Below are 26080 nucleotides of genomic sequence, written 5' to 3' on the forward strand. Positions count from 1 at the left end.
CCATGACAGAGATCTTAGATTTATAAGCCCCCTCCACTGAAAATTCATTTGAATTATAAAACTGCTATACTAAATCTTCCACTAACACAGGGCCCACTACTATAAATGTTTCTACAACAACGGACTTTACTCATATACAGTTATGTATGAACGCTAAGTTACAAGGAGGCTTAAACAGCAACAAACTAAAAAATTACAAGAGCTGCCTATATTACTGCAAGAGACTACTAGAAAATAACCTACCATAATAGGAATTCCCATACTATTTTCCTCTGGTGGAGGCAGTTGTACTGTTTCAATTCCAATCACAGGCCTGTAGCAGAAAACAGATATCAAAAGAAAGAATATGCTGATCCTAGAAATTAAGGGCTATGTTATAAATAAGTAGTACCTTAACAAAACATTGAATTATTGGATAATATTCAAAAACTTACTTTGGATTTTATTAATTCAGAATTTACTTTTATCCTTCTATCAAGAAAAAAATACTAATCTGTGTAACAAAACATTTTTTAAAGGCTTTCTTTATATATTAAAAGAATTGGCTTCCCAGAAGAGACTTAAAAAGTGGTGTTTGATTCTTAGAATTGCTAGCAGCAACAAGTCATCCTCATAAGTCTTAAACACACACACACACATACACACACACACACAAACTTTTCAAATATATTCACTAATAATATATTCAGTTACTTACTAATCAGTAATTATGTACCCATGGGGATGTCTTGATTTAAGAAACTGCCTATGAAAAGTTTAAAGTATTCAATCTATACACTTTCTGAATATGTAGAACATACTCATTTTAGTAATACATAAATTTAAGAAATCACTGTAATATCTCTCAAAGAAAACTGGTAATTATATATATATTATATATAAAAAGTATATATATATATATACTTTTTTAAAGGTTAGAATAATATATACATATTATTTAGTAACTGGCTTCTCTCCATCACTCCTCACTTACCAATGTGGACCTTAAATATTCTGCAACACCGTGAATACGACATTCCATTCAAAAATACTATATTTAATTTCCTAAGAGTAAATATTTGGGTTGCTTCTATTTTTAAATTCTTACATAATAATTTTTCTCAGAATATTACATATCCTTATATAATACTTTTCCCAAGATAAAAAATAAAATTCCACAAGTTAATTTTAGTGAAATGGCTTGTCTTTACATAAATAAAATTAGGCCTAAAAAATTATGGAGTCATAATTCTCATGTGCAATGACCTAGAAAGAAGAAATGTCAGAATTACATTCCCTACATAAAAGTGTGGGGCCAACCACATTTCTTTTGTTTTCTTTTCTTTTGAGACAAAATCTTGCCCTGTCACCCAGGCTGGAGTGCAGTGGCGCAAAATGTAGTTTCAATCTCCTGGGTTCAAGTGATCCTCCCACCTCAGCCTCCCGAGTAGCTGTGACCACAGGCGTGCATCACCTTGCCCAGTTCATTTTTAAATTTTTTTTGTAGAGATGGGGGTCTCATTGTGTTGCCCATGCTGGTTCCAAACTCCTCGGCTCAAGCGATCCTCCTGCCTTGGCCTCCCAAAGTGCTGAGCCACTGCACCCACCCACACATTTCTTACTGTTCTGAAAGAATCGTCATCAATGCTATGACAAAGAATCATCTTTGCTATAGTAATTACAGTTGTAGTAATTAACACCTTCTAAAATGTTAGAAGACATAAACTATCCTTGGATAGCTGGAGGAAGGTCAGTTATAATTCTAAACATAAAAATCTGTTATTTCTTCTCTTGTCAAAATTACTTAAGAACAAATCAATCTCATCAGAAAATATTAAAGGTACATTATTTTAGGTTCTACAGTATGTAACAGATAAGGTAATAGAATTAGTTTGCCATATGGTGGCAGTAAATATAAAAGAAAATTAATGTCTTGAGTACGTTCATTTACAAAGTTAATGTCTTCCCTGAGTCATGTATTTTAAACAAAGATTTCAAAAAGAGGAGGCTTTATAGGTTTTCATAATTATGTTTTAATCTTGTTATATTAATAGTCAAGCTCAAAACAATATCAAGAGTGTATTTCTGACTGACTGAAAATAGCCTTCTGTTACTATAGCATTTACCAAAACAAACTGCCTCAAAAACTATATGGCTCTTGATGCTTATAAGGCAACATGTAATTGCAATGATTTTCATTGTATTAACTAAAATTTACGTATCTTATAAAAAAATTAATTTTCTTACTTTAACCAAATCCACCTAGCCTAGCCTCCTACCTCCACAAATATTTACTCAATAATTGTTTGTTAATGACTACTTATATGCTAAATGCAAGGAGTACAGCAGTAAACACAAGAATAGTTTCTGGTTTCATGAAACTTACACAAAATCTCTCATGTATTTCCTTTTCCCTGATTTGTAACATGGGATCATTAAGACCAGCTTAAGTTAACAGCCTAAGGATAAAAAATACTAGTGTCTTTTCACCTATAATTTACAATTAAAAAAAACACTACACAGAAAAATTCAAGTAAGAAAGTTTTTCCTGCTATGACTATGACTGCTTTAAAGTCGTTCTGTTCTATAGAAATAAAGTTATTTCAAAGGGAAAAATGTTTGATGCCCTTTATTTACTACACTAACCCACTAGATGCTAAGTAACAAATGTTTAAGTTACATGAAACAACTGAAAAATGTATAAGAGCATCTTTTCATACAAAATTATCAAAGTATGTCAATCTTCTCAATTTGTTTATAGACGTTATTGCCAAAGTTGTCTTATAATCCAAGACACTGAGAGATAAGAAGCTACGATGATGAGTAGATCCAAACTGAGAGTAAATATGTGCATAGATTGTGCATAGTTTAATCACAGAGTTAAAACACATCTGAAAACCCTTCTCTCTATTAAGAAAGAGGAGGGAAGTGGGCACAGTGGCTCATGCCTGTAATCCTACCACTCTGGGAGGCCGAAGTGAGAGGATCACTTGAATTCAGGAGTTCGAGACCAGCCTGGGCAACAGAGCAAAACTCTGTCTCTATAAGAAAACAAAACTAAAACCAAACAAAACCAAAACAAAAGCACACATCTGAATATTGTAAAGGCCCAGTCTTCCACAGAGTGAGCATCCTTTAAGGTAGGGGCTGTGTCTCACTCATTTCATCAGTATGTCCACCTCTATGGTTTTCCTTAATATATAACAGTGATGAACAATTTCTCAGGCACAAGCATTTCACATACTGATGATTTTATCTTGTCAGCAGAAGTACTATGGGGTTTTTTTTTTTCCTTTTTTGTTTTTGTCCCAACTAGATACAAAATTTCATAGGTTATAAACCAACATCAGCAATTTCATATGGTCCAACCTAGTATCAATTGCTCACAACATTAAGTTCGCAGAGCTATCGGTAGGTACCATTTCTTATTGCTCTAAGGACTCACCTTCTAATAAGGGAGAAAGAGAAATAAAAAGTAAACTACAAAGCAGTGCAATAAGTGCTCTCCTAAAAGTCTGCTGTGTGTATCTGTGAGAGAGGGAAACAGACATACATACATACAGTGCATTAGGAATCACAAGATACACCAGTTGATGAATCCTATAAGGAAAATTGGAGTGCAACCTAGAATATAAAATTAAATAAGATTCCTTTGCTCAGTGATCACTGTACTGAGATTTATACATTTAAATAAATATAAAATTACCAGGAAACCACTAATTTCTTCCTAAGATGAGATACAAGCAAGAATGTCTGCTCTTATCACTCTTATTTAATATCATATTGAAGAAAGAGCACTGCAATAAGGGTATAAGGAATAAGACACATATACTTTGGAAGGGAAGAAATAAAAGTGCTTGTATTCACAGATAACATGATTGCCTTCCATGGAATCTATTAAAAAGTGCCTAGAATTAATAAGCTTAGCAAAGTCACAGAGTATGATCGCTACTTCTACATACTACCAATCAACAACTGGAAATCAAAACAAAAGGCAGTACCATTTATAATACCCCAATACTCAAAAATACTAAGGTATAAATTCAACAAAATAGACACAGACTCTGTATGCTGAAAATTACAAAATACTGATGAAAGACATCAAAGACAACATAAAGAAAAGAGATACAGGAGCTCCCCTCTTATCCACAGAGGATATATGCCACCCCTCCCTCACTCCATGGAAGCCCCAAAATAGTACTGAACCCTATATATACTATGTTTTGTCCGGCACAGGTTGAACATCCTTAATCTGGCAATTCAAAATCTGAAATGCTCTGAAACTTTTTGAGTACTCATATGATGCCACAGGTGGAAAATTCCACACATAAGTACTTAACAGAAACTTTGGTTCATGCACAAATTTAAAATATTTTACAAAATTACCTTTGGGTTTACATGTATAAGATTATGAAACAAATGAATTTTGTGTTTAGACTTGGGTCCCATCCCCAGGATCTCTCACTACATATACGCTAATATTCTAAAATCACAAACACATCTAGTCCCAAGCATTTCAGACAAGGATTACTCAACCTGTACAAACATACCCTATGATAAAGTTTAATTGATAAATTAGGCAAAGTAAGAGATTAGCAACAACTAATATAGAACAACTTTAATAACAAACTGTAAAATAAAAGTGAGATGAATGTGGTCTCTCTAAAGATACTTTAATATTTTTGGACCATAATTGACTGCAGGTGTTTCAAGCTAAACAGTAGATAATGGGAAACTACTGTACCATGCTCATGGTTGGGAAGACTCATTATTCTTATAATGTCAATTTTTCCTCATTTAATTTATAGGTGAAAACTAATCACAGTCAAAATCTCAGTGGGCTTTTTTGCAGAAATCAATAAGCTGATGTGAAATTCATATGGAAAGGAAAAGAAATTAGAAAAACCAAAGCAATTTTGAAAATGATTTAAAATTGAGGGATTCATACTACTAGAGAGCTACAGTAAGGCCAGGCACATTGGCCCACGCCTATAATCCCAGCGCTTTGGGAGGATAAGGTGGGAGGACTGCTTGAGCCCAAGAGTTCAAGATCAGCCTAGGCAACATGGCAAGATCCTGTCTCTACAAAAAAATTAAAAATTAAGCAGGCATGATGGTGCCCACCTGTAGTCCCAGCTATTTGGGAGGCTGAGGTGGGAGGATTGCTTGAGCCTGGGAGGTTAAAGCTGTAGTGAACTGAGAACATGTCACCGTACTCTAGCCTGGGCAACTGAGCAAGATCCCGTCTCAAAAAAAAAAAAAAAAAAAGAAAAAAAGAAAGCAAGGATAGTGATATTGGAGTAAGAATAAACACATAGATTCAACGGAATGGAACAGAAGATTCCATAAATAGATCTACACACATATAGTCAACTGATTTCTGACAAAGGTACAAAGGCAGTTCAACACAGTAAAGTATTATCTTTCCAACAAATCATCCTGAAACAACTGGATAATTCATTTGGAAAATGAGGATAACTGATATTTGCTTATATAGTCATAAAATCTCTAGGTATAAACAAAATAATATTGGTTGGCTACAGTACAGGAAACCAGATGACTTGAGATTGATGTGAATAGAGATGGAAGAGACAATTTTTACATTATACAGTTTGTATTCCTTGTAAATCATGAACTACAATTGCCTGTTACAAGTGACACAGATGAATCAGATGCATACCAATGTACTAAATACTAAGAATTACAAAAAACAATGCTTTCCTCAATAAATTACTAAAATGTATGAAACAGATACATTTTACTCTGCCAGTCTGTTTTCTTCCAGCACAAAGGCTGTTAAACCAGTCAGAAATCATTAGGGGTGGAGCCTGGGAATTCAGAATTTTAAAGAAGTGATTCTAATTCAGAGCTAAGGTTTAGAACCAATGACAGGGCATGGTTATCACATGCAATGCACTGTACTGGCCAAGCTGAGTTAATAAAATATTCCCTTCCCTCAAAGGCAAAAGCAAATGACCAAGATACAATGATTGTACATAAAATATTAATTTGGTCACATGATACTACAGACCAAATAATTTAAGAAAAATAATTTTTTGCCAAACCCCAATGAAAACATTAGGTAAAAAGTTGGTAGGAAACATGATGAATCAAGTTGACAACATTTGCACAGACTGGTATTATCACTAGGAATAGAGCAACTTGTTATGTGCCCACTTGTGCAGTAATGTACGTATGTTTATCTACATGTATGTATGTGTGTATATATGCATATATATCAACCTATAATAGACATGACATACAGAATAAAGTGATAGGTGGCTATATGCATATTGACAATTGCTTTATTACACCTGACAGTCTTAAAAACAAACAACAGTGGAATCTAAACAAATATTTAAAGCTACTGATTCACCAAGAAAAGAGAGGAATACGTTAAACGACACTATGAAGATACAATCAGCTAAACTAGAATGTGGGAAATCCTACAGAACAAATGACACAGGTTCTTCAATAAATACATTCATTTTTTAAAAGAGAAGGGGAACCTAGTATAGAAAGAGACTTAGGAAACTAATCATATGCAATGTTCAAATCCTGTTTAGATCTATTCTAACAAACTAACCTTCAAGACATCTGACACACACACAAAATGAAACGCAAATTAATTTTGCTTCAAAATACTCTAAAGACATTGAGGAATGGTAAAATGCTGGTAATTGGTCTTAATTCACAGGGGCTCATTAATGTCTTTTCTGCATGACAAAACTGAACAATTATTAAAATTAAAGAAATTCAATTATATCATGCTATCACAAAAAAAGAAAATAATGCAGTTTTAGATTGACATCTCCCTATTATTCTATTCACAAATGATACTGTTTTCCTTTTTTGACACTTCATTCTGAAAAAGTTAAAGTGGTTAGGTCCAAATTTAGTCACTAAACTTTATAGCAATACATATATCAACCAATTTAAGGAAATCTAGATCTAGTAAATCCACATCAGGGTTTCTCAATGTTGGCACTACCAACATTTTAGGACATATAATTCTCTGTCATGGGGTCTACTCCTATCCATTGTAGGATATTTAGCAGCATCTCTGGTCTCTACCCACTAGATGCCAGTAGCATAACCCGTCCCCCTAAATTGTGATGACCAGAAATATTTCCAGATATTGCCAAATGTCCCCTGGAGAACAATAATAGTCCCCATTTGAGAAAGACTGATCCAAATTAATGATTTCTTAGAATGGTGAGCTTACTACAAAAAGTAAAAGGAACTTAGTAGTACGTTCCTTAAAATATGGCAGAAACAACTTGAATAAAATGACTAGTTAGCAACAGACAAATGGTATTTTTCTCTATGTTAACAGGAATACTCAAGTATCTGAACACTTAATCTTTTAGAAAATGTAAATATGTACAATCCTTACTTTTAAACACAATATATTAAACAAATTAGGCTTTTTAATGGCTCAAGATAATGAACGTTATATCTACTTAAAATCAGCTCACTCAAAAAAGTAGGAATAACATCACAACATATAGCAGAATAAGAACTCCAAAACTTCATCCCTTCACAAAGCAATGAACAGGTGGCAAAACAGCCAGAATCAACATTTTCATAATTCTAGAATTCAATTAAAACCTTTTAACAACCAGAGGAACACATAATGAAGAAAGATGCTGCTAGATTTTCATAGGAAAATGCTGTGGAATTTTAATTTACTGCATACCACTCCCAATTCCCCCTACATGGCAGCATCCATGATATCAGCCCACATTTGGTTCCTGATGTGGGTACCAGATAAACTAATATGGACCTTATTCTCAAAAAATTGTGGTTATTTGTTTTGAACTATGTAGTGGCTCCCTGAAGGACTGGGTCAAGGGCTTGTCTTTTTTCCACCAGTCTTGGAGATTCCCAGTACTGAAGCATCTTTCCCAGTGGTGTCTGTCAAAAGCATTTCTCTCTCTCTCATCTGTGTGTAAGAGGTAACAACTGGGGCAAACAATAAACATCTAAAAACCCAGGAAGGAAGAAGCTGGAGAAGCAGATGCATACGAAAATAAAGGCTCTGAAACCTCCCATATACACTAGGAAACCTAGAGGCCACATGCATGTCCAGGACTGGCCATATGTTCAGAGAAGACTCATGAAGACCCTAAACTTTCACCTCTGGCTGATCTTTCAGTTCTGCACAAGCAAGAAGTGAAGACTAGGACAGAACTATAAGCAGCTTGGCTAAGCATTATGTACCCCAACACAGAAGCAATTTCTAAAATCTAGGAGAGTCTGTTTTTGTTTGGGCTTTTTGGGGGAGTTGTTGGGGGGAGATGGAGGCATTTAGGAAAACCTCTGCCAAATCAGAGCCGATCGCCAAGAGAATGAACAGAGAATTCAGTGGACATACACAATGAAAAACACAGACTTTACAAAAATAGTTTAAAAAGACTCATTAAACAACCACGAGAACAAGCAGCAATAACAATCCCCAGGGAGGGGGAAAAATTGGATCTCCAGCTACAATATTCAAAATATCCAATTTCCAACAAAAACATTTGAAGCATGCAAATAAAGATCAAACTATATCCTAGTCACAAGAGAAAAAGAAATTAATAGAAATTGTCCCAAAGGAAGGCCAGACACTGGATTTACTAGACAAAGACTTTAAATCAACTGCCTTAAATATGCTCACAGAAAACAAAACAAAACAAAACAAAAAAACAAAAAAAAAACCCTGGACAAAGAACTAAAGGGAACCAGAATGTCATCTCACCAATGAATACTGATGTAGAGAATATTGATGTTAAAAAATGGAAATCACAGAAAGGAAATAAACAGAAATTCTGGAGCTAAATAATAAAATAATTAAAATAGAAAATAGCTAGTTCTTTGAAAAGATCAACAAAACTGATAAGTCTTTTTAGCTAGACTGACAAAAAGAAGACCCACATTACTAAAATCAAAAACAAAAGTAGGCACATTACTACTGACCTTATAAAAGGTTACTACTGTTAAGGTTATAATTGTAAGCCAACAAATTAGACTATTTATACAAAATGGACAAATTCCTAGAAACATAAACTATCAAAACTGACCCAAGAAATAGAAAACTGAACAGTCCTCTAACACACTGGTCCCCCACCTTGTTTTGCACCAGGGCCTGGTGTTGTGAAAGACAATTTTTCCATGGGGTAGGGGTTTGGGCTGAAACCGTTCCACCTCAAATCATCAGGCATTAGACTCTCATAAGTAGTGCCCAACCTAGATCTCTTGTATGCACAGTTTACAATAGGGTTCCTATGAGAATCTAATGCTGCCACTGATCTGACAGGAGGCAGAGCTCAGGCAGTAATGCTCGCCTGAAGGTTGCGCACCTCTTGCTGTGCAGCCGGTTCCTAATGGGCGGCGGACCATATGTGGCCTGGCAGTTGGGGACCCCTGCTATAACAAATAAAGAGACTGAATCAAGAATTAAAACCTCCCAACAAAGAAATGCCTAGAATTACATGGCTTTGCTGATGAAGTCTACCAAAAATTTAAAGAACTAACATAAAATCTTCTCAAAATAAAAAAAGAGGGAGCACTTGAATACTCTTCAACAAATAGTGCTAGGACAACTGAATATCCACATTTCTTGGGACCAAAACTAGATACTTCATACAAAACTAGAAAAAGACATCATGAGGAAACAAACAACAGACTAACATCCCTTATGATTACATAAAAATTTTCAACAAAATACTAGCAAACCAAATTCAGCAGCATATTGAAAGAATTATAGACCATGCCCAAGTGGGACTTATACCAGGAATGCAAGGGTGGTTGTACACTTTAAAATATTTAATATACACATTAATAAAATGAAAGGAATAAACACATGATAATCTCAACTGATGTAGAGAAAAAGCATTTACAAAATCCAGTATGTTTTCATGATAAAAACACTCAACATCACAGAAGGGAACTTCTTTACCATGATAAAGAACATTTATTTAAAAACCCACAACTAATATCACAGATAAGCTTGAGAAACTCAATGCTTTCTTCCTAAGATCACAAGCGAGATAAAGATGCCACTTTCACCACTTTTATTCAACACTGTTCTACAAGTTCTAACCAGATCAACTAGGTAAGAAATAAAAGCCATTCAAATTGGAAAGTCGTAAAACAAACCAAAAAATCATCTCTATTTGCAGATATGATGTTACACATAGAAAATCCTAAAGAATGTTTTGTTTTGTTTTCTTTGAGATGGGGTCTAACTCTGTCACACAGGCTGGAATGCAGTGGCGCTATCTCAGCTCACTGCAACCCTCTGCCTCCTGGGCTCAAGTGATCCTCCTACTTCAGCCTCCTGAGTAGCTAGGACCATAGGCATGTGCCACCACAGTCAGCTAGTTTTTTGTATTTTTGGTAGTGACAGGGATTCACTATGTTGCCCAGGCTGGTCTTGAACTCCTGAGCTTAAGCGATCTGCCCACCGCGGCCTCCCAAAGTGCTGGGATTATAGGTGTGAGTTACCATGCCCGGTCAAGAATTTAAAAAAAAAAAAAACCTATCAGAGTTAATGTACAAATTCAGCAAAGTTGCAGAATATAAGATAAAGCCACAAAATCTGTTGCTTTTCTATATACTAGCAATGAACAATCCAAAAGTAAGAAATTAAGAAAGCAATTCTATTTAGCATCAGAAAGAATAAAACTTAGGGAAAAAAATAGCTCTGATAGTTTGATGACTCAGAAGGCCCAGGCCTAAAAATGAACACAAGGAAAATATTTACAAATAATAAAACACATTATTGGTGTGCTGAGTGTGTGCATGTGCACACTTGCTATCAGGTATCACTATGTCAAAAGACTTACTCTTACAGAACAAGGAGTTGCTTTAAACTCACTGGTAAAAGGCATTCCTAATAAAGAGGGCAGGATGCAAAGTTGACCAGGATGCAGGAGGACAGACTGGTAGAAATATACACCGATACAGCCTCTCTGCAACTGGCAATCACTAGCAAAATTTTCAATGCACATCCCACTGAAAAAGATCTCCAAGATATATCGGAAGTGAGGAGTAGTACAAAACAATCAAATAACCCAACTTGTCTGTTAAAAGGAGGAGAAAAATCAAGAACAGATTTGATATGCTTGGTTTATCTGTTGTAAAATTTGCATTACCAATACTCTCTGCATCACAGGGCAGAAACCTTAAACTACATTTCCCAGAATCTCTTTTTATTGACTGATTTAAGGATAGCGTCTGCCAACAAGGGGCACACATGCAAGATTAAATGAAGAGAAAGAAAAGCAGTTTTTGTCTGATGGCAACTGGTTTACATGAGAAGATGATAGGCATGAGGCTGGAAGCAGCTGTTGCATTAAGAAACATCTGCCTTTTCTGGACTCAATACTGTACAATGCTAATTTTTCTAATTAAATCCATAATCTCAATGGAATATCAGTTATGCTCAAGTTTTCATCGCACTTCAAAATATTTTAAAAATTTATATGGAAGACCAAAGGGTAAAGAGCCAATCTGGGGGGGTGGGGGTGGGAAAGGTTGAACTACACATCATATACAAGAATAAAATTCTAGGTCATTCAGAAAAGTAAATGGAAAAAAAATTGCAAATTTTTCGAACAGAATATTTTTTAAGACCTTGTTTCTTACACAACACTAAAAAGGGTGAAAAACTCAAAAAAGATTGATAAGAATGATTATACTAAAAATTTTAAAGTTCTAAATGAGTGACCCCTAAAACAAAGTAAAGACTAGCCACAGATTGAGAGGTATAACAAAACCAATAAAAGATTAATAGCCTACATACAGATAGATTAAATAGACATATACTTATCAGTACAAAGAAAAAATAAGCAATTCACAAAAAACATTTAACTTGTCAAAAATACATAGAAATATACTTAATTTCTTTAGAAATCTGGGAAATGCAAATTAAAACAAAGTATCACTCATATCCATCAGAATGCCAAAATTAAAGTCAAACTAAAATAATTATCGGCGAGTTTGAGAGTAAAGAATGACTCTTACTCAATTGCTTGTGGCAATATAATCAGTACAGCCCCTTTGAAGAAAATAATAATTACATAATAAAGGTGAACATGCCTATATCCTATGACCCAGCAATTCTACCCCTACATATCAATCTCAGAGAAACTGTAAAAAAAAAGGCACACATTGTACTAGAATTTCTACATTATTTGTAATAGCTAAAACTAGAAGATACCTAACTACAGAATGTTAATAGATAAACAGCAGTTTATTTGTATCAGATATACAGCAACTATTATTTTTATTTGTATAGATTTATCAGGTGCAAGTGCAATTTTGTTACACCCACAGATTGTGTAGTGGTCAAATCAGGGCTTTTGGGGTATCCCCCAAGATACAGATATATAGCAATTACAACAAATGTATCATCATGGATAAATTTTAAAAGCAGTGATAAAATAACAACAACAAACGTATCATCATGGATAAATTTTAAAAGCAGCGATAAAAAGATACATAAAGCATACCGTTAATTTAAAATCTTAGAAAAAATAAATGTAACAGTAATATTATACTGTTTATGGATATGTAAATACAGTATAAGTGAAAACAACCTAGATGATAAAAGCTAACTTTCAAGGTGGTTACCTTGGAAAAAGGGGGGGCAGAGCTCTAGTTATATATGTAAACATTTCATTCTTTAAGAGACACAAAGCAAATATGGCAAAGTATTGACAGCTGCTTATTCCTAGCGATAGGTAGTTAGGTTTATATTTTATTTTATCCTGTGTGTCTCAACATTTCAATTTAATTAAAACCATTTTTCAAGAAAGATCACTCTGATTGGTCTGAGTGTAGAAGATGAACGGAAATGGGAGCAAAATTGGAGAAGGGTAGACTGGTCAGAGAACTACTGCATTAGTCCAATAAGAAATGACAGCCGCATGAACTAAAGCCATGAAAGTACAAGGGAGAGATCAATATTACATATATATATGAATTAGAACTACCGAGTTCTTCATACAGTTATGTAAGCAGGGTACGCCTGTGGGTCATTTTCCTTTCTTTAAAATCTCCTATATTAGACATTTCTCAAAAGAAGACACAAATAGCCAAGTATATATTTTTTTAAAAGTTCACTCTCTCATCACCAGGGAAAGGCAAATTAAAACCATGAGATATCACCTCACTACTGTTAGAATAGCTCCTATCAAAAAGATGAAAGGTAAGTGCTGGCAAGGATGTGGAGAAAAGAGAAACCCTGCCCATTGTTGGGGAGGAATGTAAATTAGTACAGCCATTATGGAAAATAGTATGAAGGTTCCTCAAAAAATCAAAAATAAAATTGCCACATGATCCAGTAATCCCACTACAGGGTACATAACCAAAAGAAATGAAAGCAGTATGTCAAAGAGGTATCTGCACTCACACATTCATTACAGCATTATTCAAAATAGCCAAAACATAGAATCAAGCTAAGTGTCTATCAATAAATGAAGAAAAAGTGGTATATGTATGCACTGGGACACTATTCGGTCTTAAAGGAGCAGGAAATCCTGTCACTGCAACAACATAGGTGAACCTAGAGTTATGTTGGCGAAATAAGCCAGGCACAAAAGTCAAAGATCACATGATCTCACTTATTTGTGGAATCTAAAAAAGTCAAAAGCGTAGAAGCAGAGAGGAGAATGGTGGTTACTAGGGGCTGGGGAATAGTAAGGAAGGCAGGCTAAATGATTAAAAGTTTATTTCTAGTATATCATCTTTTTAAAATGACTTCATACTTTATACAGCTGTAATACCAGTTATAAACTTCTCTTATACAAATACTTTTAACAATAAAAACTCCAAAGTTAAATGCTAACAATTACCTTTAAAAGCAAAGGAAAACACAAAAGGCATGCATGGTGTCAAGGACTACAAGAAAATTGCATCTATGATTCTGAGAAAAGAAAAGAAACAAAAGACAGAATCCTGTTATAAATCCAGAAGTTGTAAGATAAATATCCATTACAATGTAGACCATCTTTATCACTTTGTAATTAAAAACCCCACAGCTTTCCAGAGAGTAACATGAAAAAGTTTCAAGATACATTTTCCATAGTAAATCTTTGGATAAACAAATTTTAAAGTTAAAACCATTTAACAGTATCTCTTATTTCTCCACGAATTAAAACTAATAGGCAAGGAAAAAAAAGTAACTAAATTTGAAAAGAAGTAAAACTATTTGTTTGCAGACAGCATGATCATCTATGTAGAAAATCCTAAAGATTCCACAAAAAGGCTGGGCACGGTGGCTCACTCCTGTAATTCCAGCATTTTGGGAGGCAGAGGCAGGAGGGTTCTCGAGGCCAGGAGTTGAAGACTAGCTGGGCAATGTAGGCAGACCTTGTCTCTACAAAAAAAAATTTAAAATTAGCTGGGCCTGGTGGTACATGCCTGTAGTCCCAGCTACTGGGAAGGCTGAAGTGAAATCACCTGAGCCGGGGAGGTCACGGCTGCAGTGAGCCATGATCATGCCACTGCACTCCAACCTGGGTGACACAGAGAGAGAGACCCTGCATCAGAATTAATAAACAAATTCAGCCAAGCTACAGGATACAAAAGTAAACACAGAAAAATCAGCTGAATTTCCATATACTTAATTTCCAACAGAAAATTAAACAAGTCCATTTACAATGGTATAGAAAAGAAAATATGTGGCAATAAACTTAACCATAGAGGCAAAAGATTTGTACATGAAAATTACAAAATGTTGCTGAAAGACAGACACAAATAAATGGCAATACATCCCATGTTCATGGATTGGAACACCTAATATTGTTAAGAGGTCAATACTGTCCCAAGCCATCTACAGATTCAATACAACTCCTATCACAATCCCAATGATGCTTTTTACAGAAATAGAAAAATCTAACATAAAATTAATATGAAATTTCAAAGGACTCTGAATAGCCACAATTCTGAAAAAGAAGAACAAACTTGGAGGTCTCATACTTCCAGATTTCAAAACTTATTACAAAGCTATGACAATCAAACGAGTGAAACTGGCATTAAGATGGACATGGGACCAATGGCATGAAAGAGAGAGCCCAGAAATAATCCCTTACATATATTAGACAAGAGTCCCAGGACAATTCAATGAGAGCAAAAGACAGTCTTTTCAACAAATGATGTTAGGGAAACTAGATATCCCCATATGCAAAAGAATGAATTTGATCCCTTACTTTATACCATATACAAAAATTAATTCAAAATGCATCAAAGTAAAGGCTAAAATTAATGGACCTTGAAGTAAGAGCTAAAACTATAAAACTCTTAGAAGAAAACACAGGGGAAAAGCTTCATGACACTGGATTTGGCAGTCATTCCTTGGGTATGGCACCAGAACCACAGACAACAAAAGAAAAAAGATAAACTAGACTTTGTCAAATTTTATAACTTTTATGCATAGAAGGATACTATCAAGAGAGTGAAAAGGCAATGCAGAGAATAGGAGAAAATATTAGGAAATTATAGATCTGATAAGGCATCAATATCCAGAATATATAAACAAATCCTACAATTAAACAACAAGAAAGTTTTAAATGGACAAGGGACTTGAATAGATATTTATCTAAAGGTATACAAATGGCCAATCAACAACATGGAAAGATGTTCAACATCACAAATCATTAGGGATATGCAAACCAAAGTCATGAAATACCACTTCACACACGAGAATGGTTACTATTAAAAAAAAAAAAAATTTAAAGCACCCACAATATAACAGATGTTGGCAAGGATATAGAGAGATTGGAACACCTGTACATTTCTGGTGGGAATGTGAAATGGTACAATAATTATTGCACACATTACAGTATAGTGATTCCTCAAAAAATTAAACAGAATTACTGTATGATCCAACAACTCCACTCCGGGTATATACCCCAAAGAACTGAAATCAGAGACTTAAATAGATATTTGTACACTCATGTTCATAGAATTATTCATAATAGCCAAAAAGATACTTGGGAAGCAACCCAAGTGTCCATCAATGAATGAACGGATAAACAAAATGTGGTTTATACATATAGTGCAGTATCATTCAGCCTTAAAAAGGAAAGAACTCTTATATATGCTGTAATACAAGGATGGGCCTCGAAGACATTTTGCTCAGTGAAATGAGCCACTTACAAAGGATCAAATATTGTATGACTCCACTCATACGAGGTTGAATGGTGGTTGCCAGGGGTTGGGAAAGGAGACAGGGAAAGTTATTGTTTAATGGGTATGTATTTTCATTTGGAGAAGACAAAGTTCTGGAGATGGTTAGTGATAATGTTTGCACAACAATGTGGATGTGCTTAATGCCACTAAACTATATACTTAAGATAGTTAAAATAGGCCAGGCACGGTGGTTCATGCCTGTAATCCCAATACTTTGGAAGGCTGAGGCGGGCAGATCACTTCAGGTCAGGAGTTTGAGACTAGCCTGGCCAACACAGCGAAACCCCATTTCTATTAAAAATACAAAAATTAGCCAGGTATGGTGGTGTGCACCTGTAATCCCAGCTACTCAGGAGGCTGAATCAAGGGAATCACTGGAACCTGGGAAGCGAAGATTGCAGTGAGCCGAGATCACTCTACTGCACTCCAGCCTGGGCAACAGAGCCAAAGCTCCATCTCAAAAAAAATGATGGTTAAAATAAATTTAATGTTATATATGTTTTGCCACAATAAAAAAAACTAATAGCAAAATATTTTCCTATTACATAAATGAATAATTCAGAGTTTAGAATATTTTTAATTTTAGACTGAGAATTTTTTTGGTCACTGAAGCAAAATAGTATTCTGATGGATTCTATTATATGCACACACAAAAACATTTATGAAGACCTATGCCCCTAAAAATGAAATGTCACTGTTTGGATAGAATAGGAATGTAGGTAGAAATCATTTGATCTCAAAGGAAGTAGAAGGTAAAAGAAAAAAAAAACAAACGAAACTTAAACTGATACATGTATCTACTTAAATGTTTCAAAAAGTACATAGGTGATTTGAAAAAAATCTCCAAGGCAAACTTTTAAAGATAGAACTTCCTCATATTTAACTAGTGAAAAACATTCAAATATACAAATATCAATGCTAAGCATTATTTGCACTAGTGCTTGAAAAAAACCAACAAATTATGTTATTTTTCTAACATTTTAGTTCTTAACACTATGAAGTGACTATAAGTTATAAGCCTTTCCTGGATTAAAGTACTGCATATAAAAAATTCTATCTACAACATCAGCTTAACAAAAATATTAGTATCTGGGGGGGTGGGGATCATTGCCTTCACATTTTTAACATAATATCTGACAGATTTTCCTGATTTCCTCTGTATCCTCCACAGATTTGCACCCCACTGCACTTGTTCACTGACTTCACAGATGTTTCTTGAAACCTTACCAAAGCACAAACCAAATTTACCCTTTACAAATGCGTAATCAAGGCCAAGACTCTAAATCAAGGTAACCCTGCTTAATTTTATATAGATAAGAAAACATCTGCAGAAAGTCTCTTTAAATAACTTTCAGGATCACTTCCATAGTACCTACTAACAATTCATTCAAGCCCACAGTTTATCTTCATGGTTTAGAGAAACAGAAAACATATTTAGAATAAAGCTGTGGTGCACTGACTACTAAAATACTCCTATCATATTATATCATCTTTTTATGGGTATGCAATCTCTTACATGTAAGGTGTTTGTTAACTGCATGTTTCTCTCTTTTTTTTTTTTTTTTTTTTTCTGAGACGGAGTCTCACTCTGTGTCACCCAAGCTGCAGTACAGTGGTGCTATCTCAATCTCAGCTCACTGTGACCTCCATCTCCTGGACTCAAGGGATTATCCTGCCTCAACCTCCCAAGTAGCTGGGATTACAGAGGCTCACCACAACTGGCTAATTTTTGTATTTTCAGTAGAGATGGGGGTTTCACCAAGTTGGCCAGGCTGGTCTTGAACTCCTGACCTCAAGTGATCTGCCCACCTCCCAAAGTGCTGGGATTACAGGCATGAGCCACCGCGTCCAGTCCTAACTTCATGTTTCTTTGAGACTTTCGTAAGGTAATAATTTTCCCAAAATCATTCGCCTATTTTGACCTCTAGAAAATAACTTATTTACCATTCCCTGCAATCCTTTGTCAGGCTTTCAGATCTAATTCTCCATTCATCAGATCTATAAGTGATGCTTTTTTTAGCCATATTAAGTCAAAATTTAACCATATTAAATTCTGCCATATATTTTATACATTAAAAGTAAGTGCATGTCTGAAATATAAAGCCAGAACTTTCCAATAGCCCAATGAATTTAAATCTCCTAGCCTGTAGTAACCATACCCAGCAAGAGAGACAAATTTAGGTTCAACAATATCAGCGGGACCAATACTAGAAGGCTGTTTTCAAAATTTTTGATCTTAAGACCTCTTCACATTTTTAATTTATTGAAGAGCCCAAAAAGTTTTGCTTATGAGGATTATTTCTACTGATGTCTACTGTATTCAAAATTAAAACTAGCAAATTGCTTAAATGTATTTAGTTTTCATTTACTTACTAATATATACACTACATGTCAATATAAATAACTTTATTAAAATAATTATTTTTTTAAAAAATTAAGTAGCACTGTTCATGTCTGGCTTAACAGAAAATAGGTGGATTCTCACAGCTGCTTCTGCATTCAATTTGCTGCAATAAGTTATCACGGTTCAAGTATATAAAGAAAATCTATACTCATGGTAGCATATTTTTAGATACTTGTGGATAATCTTTAATATTACATCAAAGCTTGACAAGTGATATCTTTTAGAAGTTAACTATAATGTTAATTATGAAGCTATATCAATGAGCTTTTAATATTTTTTTCACATTAAAATCCATTGGTCTAACTGCACTTTGAAAGGATCTTTTTACAAAACCATGTGTGATTCTACAACATCATGCATCAGCCATTTGGAAAATGCTGGTTCACTGGTTTATGAAGGTCTTCAATTACTGACACATTTCATGATATACAATATAAAAAGTCATATTTATTAATATTACTACCAATGCCACCAGAAAACATCTTTAAGTTCTGTAAAGCTAGCAAGCTCAAGGTGGCCAGCACAGATTTACTCAAACTATAATTTTTGCTTGGAAGCTCAAATTTCATCATCTGTAACAAATATTGACAGGTTCTTTCCTTGAAGTAACAAGTTCACTTTGGTTCTTTTCAAGGAATATTTTCAATAAAAGGTTTGCCAAAGAGCCAAATCTGAATAACCATAATGTTAGTTGTTTTTTCAATTAAAAGGTATTCTATTTAAAAAAAAAAAAAAAAAGTCTAGTCCAGCTAGCAACTCAATCACACAAGCATTTTTCCTGTGCAGCATATACTCATTTTATCATACAGATACCTCAGGGTGAAGTGTAATATAAGTAATTTATACTTAAAAACAATCTTAGTGGGAAATAGGCTTTTCCCTTCCCTTAACTGTAAGCAAGGCAGTGAAAAACACAGTCTGGTGCCACTAACTTGATTCCTAATACATCAGTAGTAAGTACTATTACTTTTGTACCATTAGCGCAAATGTCAAAGTAAAAAAGGCATATAACATTTTATTATGATGATAACAGTTTTGACTTTAGGGACTCCCAGGGGTTCATGTATCACACTTTGAAAAGTCTCTTAGACCGGGGTCCCTAACCCCTGGGCTGAGGACTACTAGCCATTCATGGTCTGTCAGAAACTGGGCTGGACAGCAGGAGGTGAGCAGCAAGCAAGCAAGCATTACCCCCTGAACTCCAACTACTGTCATAGCAGTGCAACATTAGATTCTCATAGGACTGCCAATCTTATTTTGAATTGCACATCTGAGGGATCTAGGTTGTGTGCTTTTTACAAGACTAACTAATGCTTGATGATGTGAGGTGGAACAGTTTCACCTCAAAACCATCCCACCCCCAACCCAACCCCCATCCATGGAAAAATTGTCTTCCACGAAACTGGTCCCTGGTGCCAAAAACGTTGGGGACTGCTGCAGTAATGGATTAATTTTGGCCAAAGAAAGGTTTGGCCCTTGCTCAGCTCCTAGGAGGTAACCGCTAACCCCTTGGAATGTCCTGCTTGATAAAAAGTTGTTGTTTACCTGGGGGCTTTGGTCCATGCCAGATAGTCTAACAATATGATTTTTGGTGGGATCTTTAAGTCACGGAGTATCAGCTTGACCTCTGGAGGGGATGGAGACTAACATCAGCCACAGGTGTGGTCAACCATACCGATGTGACTGACTTCTCAATAAAAACTCTGGACAGCAAACCTCATGTGGGTGGCCCTGGTTGACAATATTCCTTGCGTGTCACCATATATTGTTGCTGGGAAAAGCAAGCACTGTCTGCACAACTCCATTAGGAGAGAACACCTGGAAGTTCGTGCCTGAAACTCTCCTGGATCTTTGTCCTATGCACCTTTACCCATTGCTGGTTTTAATCTGTATTCCTTTGATGTAATAAACCATATCATGAATTTAACTTTTTTGCTGAGTTCTGTGAGTCCTTCTAAGCAAATTATCAAATCTGAGAGTGCACAGTCTCCCATGAACTAAACAAGGTTGGTCAAGATCAAACTCCTGAGTATATGTAACAAAAGTCAATCCCCACCTACATGTTTCTCTAAACGAGACACTGTTTTGCCCAGGACCAAAAACCATTGTGCATATGTGCACAGATCCAAATTGCACTGCCAAACTCCACATAACTACCAGCCCCTTCTGCAAGCAGCTTGTTTTAGAGCAGGGATTCTCACCAGATGATTCTTTGTTGTGGAGGAATGTCCTGTCCATTGTAGGATGTTTAGCAGCATCCCTGGCCTCTGTCCAATAGGTGCCAATAGTATCCTTCACTCCTCCCAAGTGGCAACAAAAAAAAATGTCCCCAGACATTGTCAAATTCCCCTGACGAGAAAAATCGCCCTCCCCTCCATATTGAAAATCACTGTTTCAAGAAACTCGCCTAGGTAGTCTGACCTTGTCTTTTCTTTTACAAAAAAAGGGAATAAATTCACTTTTAGCTCTATCTTCCTGCCTTTCCAAATGTTAATTATTTGATGATGGAAAGCAATTGCACATTTTGAGTTCTACCTTCAAAAAATATTTGGATAAAAGTGGTTAACTAAAAGCTCTTCCTTCTGGGGAACTCAGTCAGATTACCAATTTAAAGAGAAGGAGAAGCCTCCAACAATGATCTTTAAATAAGGATACATATATATTTTCTCTATCTTATGCACACCACAGAGGGAAGATAGACTAGTTTTCTTCAATCTTGGGAGTATACATCAAAATAACCTCAAGCAGTTTTTAAAAACATAGGTGCCAGGGTCCCATCTCAGACACTTAATCAGAATTCATTATTTATCCAGCAATTAGTGGAGTGTCCACTATATGCCAAAAAATTGTTACAGGTGCTGAAGACACAGGAGGAAATAAAAGACATCGTATTTGCCCTTGAAGAACTCACATTCCAGTAGAGGGAGACATTTCATAAACATATAAACAAACATGATCACTTCGGATAGTGCTACAGGGAAATAAACAGAATAATGGAAGCAATTTCTCTGCATTCTCAGCAACATCTGCAGAAATATACTCAAAGTTAAATGTGGTGAGTGGAAATATTATTTTGCATTTTATTATTTAGAAAGCCTGTGACATAATTATATGCCTAAATTTAAAATTTCTTATGTGTAGCGGTGCTGAGCAAAAGTGTCTCTCTCTACTCTTTGGGAATCCTCAAGATTAAGTAGGTAAATTCCCTCACAGTTTCAATTCTAATTTCCATGAGTTCAATGAAAACATTACGCTAAATCTTAAAAATATAATTAGGGGATACACCACAGATTTCTCAAATGTACTTACTGCACTGTGGTGAAGTGTGCTTTTAGTGTACAGATCACCTAAGTAGTGAACACTGTATCCAACAGGTGATTTTTTAACCCTTGCCCACCTCCCACCTTTTGTAGTTTCTAATATCTGTTATTCCACTCGGTGTGTCCCATATACCCTTGTTTAGCTCCCACTTAGAAGTGAAAACATGCAGTATTTGACTATGTTTCCAAGTTATTTCACTGAGGATAAAGGGCTCCAATTCCATCCATGTTTGCTGCAAAAGACATGATTTCATTCTTTATACATATACACCACATCATCTTTATCCAATCTTCTGTTGACGGATATTTAGGCTGATTCCATGTATACGCTACTGTGAATAGCGCTGCAATAAACATACCAGTGTAGATACTTTTTTGACATAATGATTTCTTTCCCTTAGGGTATATTCACAGTAGTGGGATTGCAGAATCAAATGGTATCACTGTTTTAGTTCTTTGAGAAATCTTCATACCATTTTCCATAAGGATTTTACTAATTTACATTCCCACCAATAGGGTAAAGTGTATAAGTGTTCCCTTTTCTCCACATCTGTGATGGTTAAAACTGAGTGTCAACTTGATTGGATTGAAGGATGCAAAGTACTAATTTAGGGTGTGTCTGTGAGGGTGGTGCCAAAGGAGACTGACATTTAAGTCAGTGGGCTGGGAAAGGCAGATCCATCCTTAATCTGAGTAGGCACCATCTAATCAGCTGCCAGCACAGCTGGAACATAAAGTAGGCAGAAAAACATGAAAAGACTAGACTGGCGTAGCCTCCCATCCTATCTTTCTCCTGTGCTGGATACTTCCTGCCCTCAAACATCAGACTCCAAGTTCTTCAGTTTGGGGACTTGGACTGGCTCTCCTTGCTCCTCAGCTGGCAGACAGCTTATTGCAGGACCTTGTGATCATGTGAGTTAATACTTAATAAAATCCCCTTCATATATATATAAAATATATAAAAATATACTGCTATATATAAAAATATATACATTATACATAAATTAAACATTATATACACACACACACATATATATATCTCCTATTAGTTCTGTACCTCTAGAGAACCCTAATACAGCACCATTGGCAACATCTATTGCTTTTTGACCTTTTAATAGTAACTAACCATTCTGACTCATATAAGATGGTTTTAACCCATTTATGCTGGAGGCTGCAATTATGAACGAAAAATCAGACCTTGGCAATGACCTCGAGCAGAATATAAATAACTCCCACCTGCTTAGTGTTCCAATAATGGAACACTAGGCATAAGTGGGCTAATTTGTATTTCTTTTATGACTAATGATGTTGAGGAGTTTTTCATGTTTGTTGGTCACTTGTACGTCATCTTTCGGAAAATGTCTGTTTGTGTTGTCTATTTTTTAATGTTTGTTTTTTTCTTGAGCTCCTTGTAGATTCTGGATATTAGCCTTTCGTCAGATGCAGTTTTCATATTTTGCACATATTTTTTCCCCTTTATGTAGGTTGTATGTTTACTCTGTTGTTTCTTTTACTGTGCGAAAGCTTTTTTTAAATTGTCTCATTTGTCTATTTTCGTTTTTGAGGACTTGGTTTTAAATTATTTGCCTAGACCGATGTCCAGAATTTTTCTCAGGTTTTCTTCAGTATTTTTATAGTTTCAGGTCTTATGTTTAGGTCTTTAATCCATCTTGAGTTAATCTTTGTATGTGGTGAGAAGCATGGGTCCAGTTTCATTCTTCTACATATAGCTATCCAATTTTCCCTGACCCATTTATTGAATCGAGTGTCCTTTCCCCAGTGTATATTTCTGTTGACGATTAGCTGGCTGTAGGTATGTGGCTTTATTTCTGGGTACTCTATTTTGTTCCAATAATACATGTACCATGCTGTATTGGTTACTATAGTCTTGCAGTAAATTTTGAAGTCAGATAATGTGATGCCTCCACATGCTCTTGAACATGGGAGAGTTTAATGATTTTATTAATAAGAATAAAAAGAGCTCCTGAAGAAGTCATTCAAACGGAAAAAAATCCACTGACAAGCTAATCATCATAAGGATTGTTTGCAACAGAATCTGGCAAGACTGGAGGAGGGCACATTTTTCTCCTTTCATTTCATACTTCTATGAAAAACTGGTAGCAAAACCTAGGAATATAAAAATTTTCTGCTCTTCAGTTTTTTCTAAGAAGCGAAAACAAAGCTATTTATATATTTGTAGAAAGGATATTTCTATGGTTAAAAAAAATAAAGTTGTGGGTACCAAATATACATATAAAAAGTAAAGATCAAACACTCCCCTGTTATGTCACAGATACTAAAAAGAACTGCCAATAATACCCAACCTTCCTTTAAGAATTAAAAACAGAGGCGGGCGAATCACTTGAGGCCAGAAGTCCAAGACCAGCCTGATCAACATGGCAAAACCTGATCTCTACTAAAAATATAAAAGTCAGCCGTGCGTGTTGGTGCACACCTGTAATTCCAGCTACTCATGAGGCCAAGGCATGAGAATCTCTAACTCAGGAGACGGAGGTTGCAGTGAGCTGAGAACGCACCACTGCACTCCAGCCTGGACGAAAGAGCAAGACTCTGTATCATAAAAAAGAAAAAAGAAACAGAAAGAGAGAGAGAATTAAAAACAAAGGTCAGATGCCAGAGGATGCTTTATCTAATTTTTCAATACACACCTCATTCCATATACACAAACAGTAAGCAATCTGTTCATCCTACAATAGTGGCTTTGCAAATCGCTATCGTGGTTCCCATTCTACAAACTATATCGCATTCTGTCACAAATATGCAAATATTTCATGCCTACAAGAAAATAGCTATTTGGATATAAACAGCTTTTAACTGCCCGAAACAATAGAGGAGGAGGAATCAGCAACAACAACAAAAAGCAGATTCACCTTCCTTTTAGAGCCTGTGGCTTGTCGCTGCCATCTCTAAACAAGCATTTAGAACCCATCTTTGAAAAGTCCTTTCCTCACATCTGAGGAGAGAACTCTGTATAAAAGTTTCCAATGGTTGCCCCTACAGCTGTAAAAATAAGGTGCAAGTCTCATAGCTTAGAAGGTAAGATACTAAGGAACTAACCTCTACATGCTTCTCTCCCAGCCTCATCTTGTGCCATCCCCTTCACACTCCTTAGTTAACTAATACCACACTTAAGATCACAAGGAATATCATCCCCAATTGAGAAGATGAGAGTGAACTGGCTAACTCTAAAATGTATTCTTCAGGGGATATACATGAAAGATAGATACTAAAGGAAGTTCTTTAGGACAAAAGTGACACCAGACAGTAATGAATCCACATGAAGAAATAAAGAGCACTAGTAATGGTAATTATAGGTAAGGGAAAAATGACAGTATAAAAGGTGGTATAAATATAACTCCTACTTTTTTCTTCTCTCAATTTAAGAGGTAATTGCATAAAACAATTATAAAATTGTATTGTCAGGTTGATCCCATATAAAGATATAATATATATCAAAATGAAGCACAAAAACGGGAGGGAATGAATTATACTGAAAAAAAGAGACGACGCTAGATGGTGACTCAAATCCACAAGAGATAAAAAAGAATACTGAAAGTGGTAAATACATACATTAATATACAATACTATAAATGTTTTTCTCTTTCTTCTCTTCTTTAAAAGATAAACTCTGTACAAAGCAATAATTAAAATATTATTGGTGGGTTTATTACATAAATGAACATAATATATATGACAATAGCAAAAGAGAGGAGAGAAAATAGAGTTATACTGGAGGACTATTAGTATGTAACAATCACTATTAATCTGAGGTAGATTGTGATGGAACAAACACTAAAAATATAATTTTTTAAAAATCAAATAAATAAAAATAGCAAATATAAAAGGTGATAGAAGAGGAACATAAAAAACATGAGATGTATAGAAAACAAATAGCCATTGAGATACAAATCCAACCATTTCAAAAGCAATATTAAATATAAAAGAATTAAACATCCCATTAGAAACAGAGATTGTTGGATTGGATTTAAAAAGCAACACCCAATTTTATGCTGTCTACATAGCACTTTAGATTCAAAGACACAAGCAGGTTGAAATGATGCAAAAACACATATCATGCAAAGAATACTCATAAGAAAGCTGAAGTAGTTATATCTGCATCTGACAAAATAGACTTTAAGTCAAAAAAAAGTTATTGGAGACAAAGAGGAACATT

General features: G+C 35.2%; 1 protein-coding gene across 3 annotated transcripts in view; it reads right to left on the reverse strand.

The window, feature by feature from the left end:
• ANKRD28 (ankyrin repeat domain 28) overlaps positions 1–26080 on the reverse strand; it is a 190118-nt gene that overhangs the window by 143697 nt on the left and 20341 nt on the right. The window contains exon 2 of one of the 3 annotated variants that reach the window (XM_021934885.2): positions 244–313. The exons of the other annotated variants lie outside the window; for them this stretch is intronic. Within the exon in view, the coding sequence (XP_021790577.1) occupies positions 244–261 (18 nt within the window). The 5' untranslated portion in view covers positions 262–313. The remainder of the gene's footprint in view (positions 1–243; positions 314–26080) is intronic. 3 annotated transcript variants of the gene reach the window in all.

Source organism: Papio anubis, chromosome 2 (assembly GCF_008728515.1).
Source record: "Papio anubis isolate 15944 chromosome 2, Panubis1.0, whole genome shotgun sequence".
NCBI classification, from domain to species: Eukaryota; Metazoa; Chordata; class Mammalia; order Primates; family Cercopithecidae; genus Papio; species Papio anubis.